Consider the following 15,000-nt stretch of genomic DNA (forward strand, 5'->3'; position numbering starts at 1 on the left):
GGTGCTCACCTTCCTCACTGAACTCCCAGCCAAATTTGCGGGCATCTTCCAGAGCAGTACTCAGCAGGGCGGTCTGATGCATCAGCTTCTTTGGAATACAGCCCACGTTCACACATGTGCCACCCAGACCTAGACACACAAGTCAGGCACCACTATGCTTAAAAACCCAAGCAGGGAAAAAAAAAAAAAAAAAAAGACTTGAACTCTATCATGTTTAGTATTTTGCCCATCATAATGTACAAGATCCAGTACTAGTTACCCCAAGATGTGCCCAAAGGTGTGGGGACAACATAATCCAGAACCATGACCCTCTTCCCCAAGGCAGCTGCTTCCTATAGAACATAACAGAAGTACATCACATACATGCCATTTAGGCAGTACCCAAAAAAAACCAAAACTGGTCTCCAAATTATGACGCAAAAGTTCCACAGAAAATATAACTGTGTATATCTGTAGGGTATACATTATAATGACCATGCAGTGTGAGCGGTCACCTTTGAGCAGGCCAGACCTCCAGAGCCACCTCCTATCACAATGAGGTCATAATCGTACGCCGTGCTCTCTGCTCCCAAAAGCTGCTGTATATGGCCATCTTTATATGCCTGTTACCGTGACACCCAGAAATAATCACAGGCAAAAAAAAAAAAACCCCAGTGATAAGAGGTAATCATAAGCGGACTCATGCATCATTCATTTCAATTACAAAAGGTCTTTTGTTCCCCATTACTTTAAAGCATCGTTTTGAAAGGGAACATATCTGCACTGTTGGCTGATTAAGCTGCTGGACCCAAGACAAGATAAAAGCAGCAGAGGGAATACCTTTTTTTTTTTTTTTTTTTTTTAAGAAAGGTACCATCTTGTCAGATTTGTAGATATTAAATATGCTGGCTACACGGAATAGAGTTGATTGCTACTGTCTACCCAAGGAAATGCACCGAGGCCATTTTACAATTTTTTATTTTTAATTTGGAGTCCTTTTAAAACCAACCCAATCAACCTTCAACCCAGATTTCACAGTAAATACACAGCGATGTTATCAAACTTGATTTGTTTTTCAGAAATAGGGCTGTACGACTTCACTAATTCATGCACATTCACAACTGATGAACAAGAAAGTTGATGTTTGGTATCTGTTGGGAAGTAGTCAATTATTTATTATGCACAATTCGCAAGTTCGGTTGGATATTTTTGAACTTTTTCAAAAGTAGTGTCAAAGCTGGGGCGGCACGGTGGTGTAGTGGTTAGCGCTGTCGCCTCACAGCAAGAAGGTCTGGGTTTGAGCCCCGTGGCCGGCGAGGGCCTTTCTGTGCGGAGTTTGCATGTTCTCCCCGTGTCCGCGTGGGTTTCCTCCGGGTGCTCCGGTTTCCCCCACAGTCCAAAGACATGCAGGTTAGGTTAACTGGTGACTCTAAATTGACCGTAGGTGTGAATGTGAGTCACTGCGTTTACATGCACATAGAGAAAATCGAATTTCTGCCATAGCTCGACTGAAATCGAAGTTCTAAATGCCATGGAAACACCTTAGCTCGGCTGAAATCGAACCGAACTGGATTTCTCGTAATCGAGCTACGCGACCTAGATTATGCGATTGTAGCCGAGCTACTTAGTGCATGTAAACCCTATCGAGCTACGTAGTCGAGCTACTTACTTCAGCACTGCCCCTTCCGGAAGTGACGAGTGACGAGACCACAAGCGGGAAACACAACAGCCTCGGTCGGCATGACAACAGTATCTTATCTTATCCAGCTTTATTGGACTAAATAATAAACATACGTAAAAGCAAGAAAATAATATTGAAAAACAAAACAAACAAACAAAAAAAACGAACTCAAGACAAAATAAAACAATTTTTTTTTAAAAAGTCCAAAGGGGAAAACGCGAACGGGCGACCCATGCGAGGCGCATCCCCGATTAAATTAAAATAAATAGATAAATAAATAAAAATAAAAAATTACAATTAGGAATGACAGGAACAAGTACAGATCATAGTCCAGGTACAGCTAAAGTCAATACTGCAAGTAGATTTCAGAAGTTCATTATAAAATGAGCGTAGGGAAGATTTAAATACATCAATACTACAGAACTTGTCAGAAGAAAACGTTTTACAGACAAAATTCCATGGTTTAACAGATCTATTAAAGAAGGAGGCCTGGTAAGTGGTTGTTCTGCAGTAGGCGGGCTTTAAAACTAATGACGGATTGAGTGATCTGGTACGGCCATGAGATACAAAGGTGACAAACTGGCTTATATCCAAGTTGGTAGGGCCAAACATACATTTATACAAAAAACCTAAGTCCCTCAGCTCTCTGTCATAAGACAGGGGTAGCAAATTTAGAGCTGTGAGTCTGTCTTTGTAGGCCATATCTCCAATCCGCTGCTTGAGGATCCAATGTGTAGCACGACGCTGGACTCTTTCAATCAAAGATCTTAACACGACTGTGGACGGAGACCATACTTCAGAAGCAAAGCACAGTTGAGACTTAACAAAGGCGAGGTAGAGAGATCTTCTTACGCTAGGATCTATGATTTGTGTGCACGATCTTTTCAAAAGTCCCAGCATTCTAGTAGTAGTAGCGAGCAGCAGAAGAGGTCAGGAGGAACAAGGAAAACGAACGAACGAAGAGAAAATGGCGAGCAGAAACGTGCACTTCTGGAGCAATGTATAACTTTGTTTATACTCTTGAATAGCTCTTCTTCATGATGACAACCGGAAGTGTACCAACACAATGGGGCGTGTAGCGCCACCTGTGGCTCAGGTGCACAATGTACCTCACACAATAGCTCGATTTCCTTGTGTGCATGTAGGATTGGATTTCTCTGGCACCCCTGCTGGGACCCTTAGCTCGATTACCGACAGTAGCTCGATTTGGATGTGCATGTAAACGCACTGAGTGTGAATGGTTGCCTGTGTCTGCCCTGTGATGACCTGGCGACTTGTCCAGGGTGTACCCCGCCTTTCGCCCGTAGTCAGCTGGGATAGGCTCCAGCTTGCCTGCGACCCTGTAGAACAGGATAAAGCGGCTAGAGATGATGAGATGAGTGTCAAAGCTTCAAAAAGAAGCTGATTGTTACTGCAACGTTCCCTGCTAACTTTGGCATCTTCAATTAGTGAACTGCAGTCTAGACGTGGACTCTTACCCCTTTTCCACCAAATCAGTTCCAGGGCTGGTTCGGGGCCAGTGCTTGGTTCGGAACCGGGTTTTCTGTTTCCACTGACAAAGAACTGGCTCTGGGCCAGAAAACCGGTTCCAGGGTAGCACCAGCTCTTTGCTGGGCTAGAGGAAAGAACTGCTTACGTCAGCGGGGGGAAGCGGAGTTGTTAAGACCAACAACAATAGCAAGACCGCGAGAGGGCGCCATTTTTAAATAAGCAACGAGATATCATGGATGCAGTAAAGCAGCAGTCATCCATTATTATTGTTGTTGCTGCTTCTTCTTCTTCTCCGTGTTGTTGTTGCTTCAATGTTCGCGCCAAGGTTTATGCAAACGCAGCGACGTAACTGACGTATACAGTGACAATGACGTGGCTCACCTTAGCACCCTGAGCTATGGAAAAGCAAACTGGTTCCCAGCTGGTTCGCAAGTTGAACGAGTTGTGAACCAGAAACAGCCCTGGAACTGACTTGGTGGAAAAGGGGTATCAGTGAAGCATTTCAGCAGCTCCAAACTTTATTTTAATATAAACCGTTGTAGCTTCAGTGACTGATTCATTATTGTGGCTGATCACATGCATTTAAGGAAATTATGTCCAAAAGACAGTTTGAGAAAGGAAAATTTTCAGAATTGCATAGATTTCATTTTTAGATTTACCCTCTCCGATATGATTAGTGAAGCAATGAAATTGTGTTTATTAACCCCCCCCCAAACGTTTAAAATGTTTCTAGTTTAAAACAGATGTCTCCTCTATTCAGAGTCAGTGCTAGTCAAAAGTGGAAACATGAAGCACCACTGCAAAGCAAAACCACTTCAAAATCTTAATTATAGCATGAACTAATTAACTGAGCATTAAAAACCTAAATGCTGTCATCATTCTATTATGTTCGTTTCTTATCCGGACCTCAGCAAGTGAAGAATTGTATGTAGCCAGAACACTAACATTTTCCACTGAATTCTCTTGAATGCAAATGCAATAATCTACAAATCCTTTCAAATGAAAAGCAACAAAACATTTTCTTTCCCTCATGTGTTACATCTTACAAAACCTGCCCCAAAACAACGAGTTACCCTAGACTTAGCGTTCATATTCGGTATGAGCTATTACCTGCATGGTCTTATCGCAGCCTCCTACGTGTGTCTTGTTGATGAAGACGTTGGGGACGGTTTTCTGTCCAGTCATCTCCATCAGCACGTCCTGGTAGGTGGTGCCATTGTCTGAAAAACATGTCAGACGTGTAGTGTGCTACAGCTGCTCATGTTTCATGTGGAACAAGAGTGTGCCAAGTCAGGGTAAGGCTTCCAGTAACAACCTGCTCAATCTTCCCATGTTTGATTTAAAAAAAAAAAAAAAAAAAAAAAAAAAATCCTCCTCATACAGTGCTGTACAAGTCTTAGGCACCCTTTATTTTAAAAAAAAAAAAAAAAGGGGGGGGGGACCACACCCCGACAACCCTTTTAACATTCACTTCACCTTTGGCGAATGATCATCAATTAATAATTACCGAGACGACATTGAGGATATTATTCACCGATATTTATGGAGCCTAAGGCAGATACTTGTTTTACGCTGGTGATTACTTCCAAAAAAATAAACAAATCATATTTAAAAAGTATATAATTTATTTCAATCTTCAAAAGCAGCATGCAAACATGACAAGTCTGTGCGCATTCATGCAAGTCACAAAATACTTTGTTTTGAAATAGATAAAATAAAAATCACAATTCCACCCTACCTTTGAATAGTTTTAGGCCAAATTTCATAGCATCTTTAGTGCTTTTAGAAACAGCATTTTCTTTCATAAGAAGCACTGTTGGCCAGGACAGTGGTGAATGACTCAGCAAGTTTTGCAAGTTGGCTGGCGTCGCTATACTGAGATCTGACACTCCATTATACACTGTTAATCATTCCCACACCAGCACTGGAATTAAAAATTACTCCTGGACATTTATTAAAAAATGGTCTCAGGTTTGTGGGCTTATGAGCAAAGCCATATTTAATGCCTGCTGCATTACATTTCTGTACAAATCTTAATGTGGGTTTGTGCAGTTTCACAAGAGAAACATCCTTGTGTTGCAGTGCAAGTGTTTCCACATATCATGTACAAATACTGCAAGCATGCACTGAAATCAGAAGAGGAAAAAGCAAGAAATCAGTTAGTTAAAAGAAAAAAACCCAGCCCAAACAAACTCGACATAATGATTAAATCAATTACTGAAATGAAAGTAGAGAACAGCCTAAAAATCACATTACACCAAAGCTAAACAAGGTTAAGAAGAATAAACAGCACAAGGCTGCTTCCTGTGATGGGCTCATCCACTGCAAGGCCACCATATTTAGCTTATTTATTGCACAGCAGTGCCCTGGAAAAGGCCATCCACCAAAAATCATGGACCGCGTAGGAAAGAGTCACATGCCGGTTTTCCATCGCAGTTTTGCACAAAATAGAAACGATATTAAAAAAAAAAAACTGACAACTGCAAATAGCCTGTGTTTCCACTGAGGGATGCTGTGTGATGAAAGCTGTCTCTTCTCCTTTTGCAATAGCTCTTACAGTGCGCGCTTTTTTTTTTTTTAAGAAAGGTTTCAGAAATTATAGCTTCATCAAACCATCTGACAAACCACCTCATGCAAGCATTTTTTTTTTAAATCTCTTTTTTGCAATATTTGCCAGTTTTTTCGAAATTCATGTGCTTACAAGCTAAAAATCAAGCAATGAAATCTTTAATTGCACATTAAGCAGGTTGATGGAAACATGGCTACAGAGGCAACCAAGAGTCCAAGTGTAAAGGCAGATTTATACAAGCCAACATCCGTCATGATACGACGTTGTGTCAGTGCCCTTGGCAAAGGTAACTTGCACGTCCGTGATGTCAGAATTAATGCAGAAAAGTACATTGAGATTTTGCAGCAATATATGCTGCCACCAAGATGACAACTTCCCCAGGGATATTTCAACAAGACACTGCTAAAAGCGTGCCAAAATAATCCTGAGCCCATGTGGTTATATCCGCTATAGATGAGTGACTGTTCTTGATGCAGTGCCGCCTGAGGGATCAGAGATCATGGGTGTTCAAGCTTAGGCTTGCGCCCTTGCCGTTTACACAAAAATCCCTCCAGTTTCCTTGAATTGTTTAATGACCTTGTGCACCAGAGAGGGTGAAATATCCAAATCCATTCATGTCTTCCTTCAAGGAACACTTTTTAACATTTCAATAATGTTCACAGCTCATCTTTGCTGCTCAAAGACTAGGCCTTTCCTGGAGAATGATTTTGTACCAAACCATGATAAACACCTGTTGACATCACCCGTTTCAAAATCACATCATTATTTAATTGTTTTACCTCATTACTAGCACTAAATTGCCCCATCCTAATTTTTTATCCCCCCCCCAAAACATATAGCACAGGGGGATATACTTATTGCTCTGTCCAGCCGTCCGTCCACCTGTAAACATTTTAGTTTCCGGAGTATATCAACTTATGAGGAATTTTTTTCACGAAACCTTACAGTTATGCTAAGTGACTAGAGGAATTGTGCCTTTTGACATTTTGGGATTTCTGTGATTTTTAGTTTTTCCATATTTCCATGGCAACCAATTCAACTCAGGAAAATTTGGAGTGGGGTTTCATGTGGGGGCTGGGGGGGGGGGGGAATGCGTCATCTCCTTGTCAACTCTTGCTTTTAAGAAATGTGTTGTCGGCATGAACTGCAAGAATGGATGTATATAAACAACTGAAATGAAGGTGACCAGACAAAACATTAGGGATGTCCCGATCCGATCACGTGATCGGAAATCGGGCCCGATCACATGGTTTCAGACTCGATCGGAATCGGGCATTGCCTCCCGATCAAGGATCGAATATATATCTATATAATATATTCTCATTTTTAACACATCAATAGCTATGCGTTGGCACAGAGTGAGACCAGACCTCTTGTCTCAACACAGCAACATCAACGCGTGCGGCATGACATCACTTTGTAGCGGAGACGCCATTGGTTATTGGCTGCCTGTTGCCAGCAAAGTTGAACACGGAAGCAGTTCGAAGCGGAAAGCAAAGCATGAGATCTTTTTTTTCCATTGGATGACAAAAGAAACAGGCTCAAACCTGAAAGGGTAGAAATGCTTGTTTTCATCAAGAAAAACATTCATTTCCTTAATTGAAATTACTGTACACCACTGTGAGATGCGTTCTTAAAAGCAAATTACCGGCACTGTGGCACTTTATTTTTTTTTTACTTGTTTACATTCCTGCCAGGTATTTTAAGGTTATTTTTTTTATTTGTTATTTATTGTTCAAACTGCCTCACGTAAGTGCTCTGTTTGCTAACGGAGTTGTTGGATGTTAAAATAAGATGTTAAATAAAAAATGAGGAACATCCTGGATCCGTTTCTTTCCTCGTCTTTATTTTTTATGGATTATAAGTAGTATCGGATCGAGACTCGGTATCGGCAGATACTCAAAATCAAATGATCGGTATCAGATCGGAGGGCAAAAAAACCTGATCGGGACATCCCTACAAAACATGAAATATCTTGGGTTCATGCTGTTTGCAATAAATTACAAGTCAAAGTAAATTTAGAAATTACATGCATCTCTCGCTCTCTCTCGTTTTTTTTTAATTTGCATTTTTCCATACCACCCCAACTTTCTGATTTGGGGTCATATCTCTCAGCATGTTTAACTGCCAGGCATCTTTGCACTGGACTTTATTCTGCTCAGTTTTGTCCGAGTTCCCACATACTTGCATGTAGCTGATTCAGGAAAGATTAATCGGTCTAATTAATCCGCCTAGCAAAAGGAGATCATGCCTCAGCTGATGTATGGCACAGCAAGCATCTGGATTTGAAAGTGTGCACTACAGGTACAGCATCGAGGTGCATCACACTACCATGAAGTGTGTTACATTTAAACATGCACACAAAATGGAAATTTTAATTTTGCAAAAAATCAATAAGTTGTAAAATTGTTTCGCTTTCTAATTCTAGTTGTTGAACGTACGACAGCTAAGAATAAAAAACTAATAGCCCACACAGCCTACTGCATTGCCCAGCCTTGCTTAAAAAGAGACATGCTGTGTGTTGCAAAACTAAAAGCTGTCAGTACTTAAACTCTGTTTAAGCCATGTTCTCAGAGAGCAATGTAATATGCACGTCTAATCTTTTCCATTTACTGATATTATCTGGTCTTAGTCACAAGTCATTCGTTTGCAGAAATGCTCATACTAAAGATAGGCTATGCTAATAAATTTTGCAATACATACATGAGCAAAGCAATTTGAGTAACGAAAGTCATGCTTACCAATCAGATCCAGTTCTATGGATTCAAAAGTCACATTCAACTCTTCAAAGAGCGCCTTCACCTGAAATAAACCAAAAGGGGACAGTTAACCACTATCAGCATCAGCCATGTCATTGACCTAAATCAGGTATAATCAGTCAAAAGAACGGACAGGTTCGATTAGCTGTCATTTGTGAGGACTCCGAAATTACATATTATACATTATAGAGGTGTGTAAATAGGAAAAATAAATACAAACCCTCTACACCTAACCCATACTCTAGCATTGGGAAGGGGGACATCAAGAAGTGCAGGGTTTTTATAAACAAAGTCAGAACGAATAGGTCTTTATCTTGCAAAACAATATGACCTCCTCAAAAACAGTGTGAAACCAATTACCGTGTTATGAAATATTAATATTGGCACACTCCAGGAAAGGACAACTTTCCAGATTAAAACTAGTGTATAGTTTCTATTTGGATGGGCCTCAAGAATTGCTGTCTCACGACCACAACAGCATTTCCAAGTCAAATCAAGCGTGTTTAAACACAAATGAAAACAGACACTGGGATGGATCAGTGAGGGTTTAAAGGGAGACCAACCCAACCTCAAAACTACAAGTAATGGAGCAGAATTTACACAAAGCTTTATACTATCTACTATAATAAGGGCAGCATGCCATTTAACACAGCTCTCTCAGATTTATTACAGCAGCACCACTATCACTCAGTCCTTTGTCACTGTCGGCTCCTGTCTAGTCTACACAGTAGTGGGAAAGAAAAGAAAAAGGACATCAGTTGAGTGTCAGCTCCAGATGCAATGCTCGGTGAGAAGCCCACATCCGGGCACAGGATCACTTTATATCATGCACATCCACCAACCTGCTACACATTAGGGCTCTTAAAAACTGCACATCTTGGATATATTTAGGAGCACGATCAATGTAATGTAATTCTCCTATTTTATATTAAACTTTGGTCAAATATCTGTCACATTTTGTGCAATTTTTTGACCTTGCGCAATACCAGAAATTTTCAGTTGAAATCAAGCCACTTGAGGCGAATTGGTCCGCCTCTGAAAAAAAACTTAGCATTTGGATTTCCTGGGAAACATTGATTTTCGTAACGTCACGTGCGGGACACCTCCCTCTGAATCCCATGTCAGCATTGGTTTGTTTATGAGAATACTACCTGGTGGTTTTCTGCAAATTTCTTCAACATTATCACGTAATTATTAAAATGGTTAACAAATGTATCGTAGGAGGGTGTAGCACCAATCATGATGGGATTAGTACTCATTGTTTTCCAAAAGAGCAGACAATGAGAGAGAAATGGGAGCGCTTTGCGCGAGGCACCCAGAAAACACAGAGGACCAAAGCAGAGCCAAGAAAAGACCAAGAAAATCGGCGATTCACAAGTTGCCTGTTGCCAGGGTAAGAAATAAGAGACTATACTCTAAATTAGGTGTTCCTGTGTTTGTGTGGTACATGGATAATGTTATTTATTGACTGACAAAAGTAAACAACACGAAAGCGCTGGGCGATAATACACTTCACATGTATCAAGGGATATGCATGTCAGGGCTTGAGATCTTGGGACCCGTCAAACACATTAAATAGCCGATTAAATAGCCGATTCCATGTGTGTAGCTTATGAAATCTTTCTCCTACAGTAGCCAGTACTCTTCTAAATGAAGAAATATATAAATGCATAATGTTATTTACCAGCTGAGAGGCACGTATTGTGAAATACTGTGACCGAGGTCTTCAAAGTATTTAAAGGTGTCATTGCATCGTTTTTTCATTAATTGTGCGGTGGTCTCTAGTATGAATGAATGCTGTGATGCTCCTGTTTCAGGCTGTTCTAATTTGGTGGAGGAGTGGGTGGGGAGAGAACGACAGGATTTCAGCTCTTACTCATGAATATTCATGAGATGTAAACATATCGCTTCTGATTGGCTAACAGCACTGTGACGCTCCCTCCAGTGGGTTATGGGCGAGGCCATGACTACTAATTTTCGAAGTGACGCAAGTTCGTAGGGCTTTTTCTGATTCGCTCGTTTTTCCGTCCATTTTCTTTCATAGACTAATACAGGGAATGGGGGTAGAAGAACATTTTCACGTGCAGCATACATATGCAACTCGGAGTGACCTATGGTATTTCAAAAAGAGCAAATATTAAACGGTTTGTCGTGGAATGACACCTTTAAGGCCGAGGTCAGGGTTTCACACCATACGGACCGACCTTAAGTTGGTAAATAATATTTATTTTTTTTCTTTACCAAATTCTAACAGAAAACGAGAGCGCCCGAAAGGGAAAACCGAGCCGAGCCGCCATTTTGAATCCTCATTCACGGCTGTAATGCAAATTGCTTCCTCCTCAGTATACAAGTGCACTTCCATGGCAGGAAAAAAAAAAAAAAAACATTTTGCCGCTTATGTAGTCCCCTATTTATACAAAATTGAGTCATTCAGGATTCAGCCAGGCGGCATGGTGGTGTAGTGGTTAGCGCTGTCGCCTCACAGCAAGAAGGTCTGGGTTTGAGCCCCGTGGCCGGCGAGGCCCTTTCTGTGCGGAGTTTGCATGTTCTCCCCGTGTCCGCGTGGGTTTCCTCCGGGTGCTCCGGTTTCCCCCACAGTCCAAAGACATGCAGGTTAGGTTAACTGGTGACTAAATTGAGCGTAGGTGTGAATGTGAGTGTGAATGGTTGTCTGTGTCTATGTGTCAGCCCTGTGATGACCTGGCGACTTGTCCAGGGTGTACCCCGCCTTTCACCCGTAGTCAGCTGGGATAGGCTCCAGCTTGCCTGCGACCCTGTAGAACAGGATAAAGCGGCTAGAGATAATGAGATGAGATTTCAGCCATGTTTTTGCTCGGTGTTCGCAACAGTTAGAGGTTTTTAGCTTTCTCCTGAAATGTTTTCTTTTATTTCTTCTTCCTCAGGGTAGTAACACTCGCTTTCGCTGTGAACACTGTCCTTATCGCTATCCATGCTGTAAAATTAATGCTATTCTCCTGAGAAATGCTGGCAAAAATTTAAGATTTCTGATAATCTTTTGATAAATGTTGACAAAAAAAAAATTCTACTATATTTGTTGTGAATGAGCGAGTCGCCAGAGGTCCGTAACCGGGGGTCCGTACCGTAGCATACAGACCCGCTCGCCAGCCATTTTTGGACCGCGAAAAAAATAGTAGTAGTTAGAAAAAATGATTTATGTAACAATAGATTCATGAATCCATGGGTTTAGAAGCTCCGGTGACAAGTCCATATTTCAATACAAAATCGCTCGCTGATAAACTTCGTCAAACCGTGCAAGCTCGCGCAGCCTGCGGACACTTCCGCACGTGAGGTCACGAATCTGCCTCCAGACTCACCTCATCTCATCATCTGTAGCCGCTTTATCCTGTTCTACAGGGTCGCAGGCAAGCTGGAGCCTATCCCAGCTGACTACGGGCGAAAGGCGGGGTACACCCTGGACAAGTCGCTGACACAGACAACCATTCACACCTACGGTCAATTGTCACCAGTTAACCTAACCTGCATGTCTTTGGACTGTGGGGGAAACCGGAGCACCCGGAGGAAACCCACGCGGACACGGTGAGAACATGTAAACTCCGCACAGAAAGGCCCTCGCCGGCCACGGGGCTCGAACCCAGACCTTCTTGCTGTGAGGCGACAGCGCTAACCACTACACCACCGTGCCTCCCGGCCCCAGACTCCCTTGGGATTTTTCCAGACGCGTTGTTATTTTATCTTTTTCTGCTGTAGACAGAAGGCCTTGTGCAAAATTACCCTTCTGGATGAGTGTATAAAAGGAGCATACTTTCATATTAAAAAAACAAAACATGAAATTGGTCCAGGATATGCACTTTAAAGCTTTAACTTAGCTAAACTATTCTTTTTAAACGCTTTACTAAATAAGTAACAGGTTAATAACAGGTGTTAAATGGGTGAACTAGCTAATACACCTGAGAGTTGAACTCTAACTTTCTTTATCCCGTACACTGCTGAAACTGACTCATGCGGCGCCATTTCTTGTGAGCTAATAATACGCTAGCAGCAGGAGGAGCACTCAGACACCCGCAGAACATACACTCACCTTTTTACAGTAGGGGCAGTAGCTTTTGCTGAAAATTACAACAAGATTGGTGTCGATGAGCTCCTGTATCCGGGCTTTAATCTGCCCGGTCTCGGTTTCTACCGGCGGCATAATCAGACCGGAAAAAGCCGCGCGCGAGCAGATCAGAGTTAGATAGAGGACTATAGCTGTGAAAGAGGTTAAAAAAAACTTCTTGCCAAACTCTTAAACTGGATCAACACTGCGATAAAACGAGTTCAAACCAGCTAAGGAAAACCAAACAACCGTCTCCACGTTATTTCCCGTACAGCTCTTCACGGGACATCTTCGTCTCGAGCTCACCGGTATGTATGCATAAACTGCGAGACGTGCCCAAACTTCACTGCCGTATGCAGAAGGCGAGATGACGTCAACGTGACTGCCTGATCGTATATGAAACCGTCCATGACTCATACATTTCTAAATATATATTAGAAAATGAAGAATCGGATTGCATATAAAACGTTTCAATTTAAATTATTTAAACAAAGCAAAAGTAAATCGAATAAAAAAAGAACTAAAGCTGAATTAAAAAGGCCCAACAGGCAATGTGTGAAGACAACTAAATATATTTTTTTTTGTGGCGCAATGCTGCCACCTTGTGGTAAAAAAAAGTGCTTTCGCAAACTGAGCAATGAACGTATAGATTACATGGACACAAGTGTCTCATCTCATCTCATTATCTCTAGCCGCTTTATCCTGTTCTACAGGGTCGCAGGCAAGCTGGAGCCTATCCCAGCTGACTACGGGCGAAAGGCGGGGTACACCCTGGACAAGTCGCCAGGTCATCACAGGGCTGACATATAGACACAGACAACCATTCACACTCACATTCACACCTACGGTCAATTTAGAGTCACCAGTTAACCTAACCTGCATGTCTTTGGACTGTGGGGGAAACCGGAGCACCCGGAGGAAACCCACGCGGACACGGGGAGAACATGCAAACTCCGCACAGAAAGGCCCTCGCCGGCCCCGGGGCTCGAACCCGGACCTTCTTGCTGTAAGGCGACAGCACTAACCACTACACCACCATGCCACCCTGGACACAAGTGTTTTACTGGGAAATACACCACTCAGATTTTTCATACAAGCTACATCCGGGACATGGAGAACCAAAACCGTAATGTAAATAGAGGAGCTTACATGGGGGCGTGAAGATATGAAGTTTTTTTTTTTTTTTTGCGGTGCAGTTTCCATCAAATCCTGCGCTCTGATTGGCTGGCGAGCGGGTCTGTATCCTATGATACGGACCCCAGTTACGGAACTCTGGCGACTCGCTCATTCACAACAACAACAAACATAGTAGAATTTTTTTTGTCAACATTTATCTTTTTTTTAAAAAATAAGATTTATTTATAAGATTATCAAAAGTCTTATAAGTTTTTGCCAGCATTTCTCAGGAGAATAGCATTGATTTTACAGCATGGATAGCGATAACGCCAGTGTTCACAGCAAAAGGGAGTTTTACTACCCTGAGGAAGAAGAAATAAAAGAAAATATTTCAGGAGAAAGCTAAAAACCTGTAACTTGCCAACGCCGAGCAAAAACATGGCTGAATCCTGAATGACTCCTATTTGTATAAATAGGGGACTACATAGGCGGCAAAATGTAGGGTTTTTTTTCCTGCCATGGAAGTGCACTTGTATACCGAGGAGGAAGCCATTTGCATTACAGCCGTGAATGAGGATTCAAAATCTCGGCTCGGTTTTCCTTTGCGGGCGCTCTCGTTTTCTGTTAGAATTTGGTAAAGAAAAAAAATACATATATTATTTACCAGCTTAAGGTCGGTCCGTATCGTGAAATACCCTGACCTTGGCCTTGAATACTGACCAAGGCCCTTTGGGCCGATCTGGTAAATAACATACATATCTTCGAGTGATGAGCATATCACCATACATGTCAAGTTATACGGTTTCGCCATATTTTGTACGGGAAAATGCAATTTTTTAGCTACACTGATTTTCATACAGGAAACTTACGTTGTATCAGAGATTTTTTCCGTTACTCTGAGAAAATTTTCTTAGCATCCACCATTTATTTTTTCAAACATGCATGCCTAATGAAACGGAACTATTTTCGATTTATGTGGTTTTATAGTTGCACGTGGTTTTCTCGGTCATTTAAGTCCATCGGCTCAGACTGCCCAGACTTCTGTGACTGCTGCAATGTTATGTTCTGCCAATTTCTCATGGAACACAACATTCCCTGCCCCCCCGACTGTGGCAGACCATTTTTCGCAGCTAGCGAAAAAATGTTTCCCGATTCAAAGACTGCATTTGTGTGTGTGTGTTTTTTTTAAGTTTTTACTGTTTGCATGTAGGAAAGCTTCCTCCATTATGATGATAATTTAGGGAGGCGATACTGGGAGTCACCGTTTATACAATGCCAACTGTAGTTACCCAGTGATTTCTGGTTTCGCTTCCCTAAACATTTTAATTTC

General features: G+C 41.9%; 1 protein-coding gene across 1 annotated transcript in view; it reads right to left on the reverse strand.

Annotated features, from left to right (window-relative positions):
* The window catches only part of txnrd3 (thioredoxin reductase 3), a 22,417-nt gene extending 9,515 nt beyond the window's left edge, over positions 1-12,902 (reverse strand). Inside the window, exons 1-6 of the mRNA XM_060919492.1 lie at positions 12,540-12,902; positions 8,462-8,522; positions 4,262-4,371; positions 495-602; positions 260-332; positions 10-129 (exon numbers count right to left, since the gene is read on the reverse strand). Coding sequence (XP_060775475.1) covers positions 10-129; positions 260-332; positions 495-602; positions 4,262-4,371; positions 8,462-8,522; positions 12,540-12,650 — 583 coding nt within the window. The 5' untranslated portion in view covers positions 12,651-12,902. The remainder of the gene's footprint in view (positions 1-9; positions 130-259; positions 333-494; positions 603-4,261; positions 4,372-8,461; positions 8,523-12,539) is intronic.
* Between the last annotated feature and the right edge of the window lie 2,098 nt (positions 12,903-15,000).

The sequence above is a fragment of the Neoarius graeffei genome, chromosome 4 (genome assembly GCF_027579695.1).
Source record: "Neoarius graeffei isolate fNeoGra1 chromosome 4, fNeoGra1.pri, whole genome shotgun sequence".
In the NCBI taxonomy this organism is placed as follows: domain Eukaryota; kingdom Metazoa; phylum Chordata; class Actinopteri; order Siluriformes; family Ariidae; genus Neoarius; species Neoarius graeffei.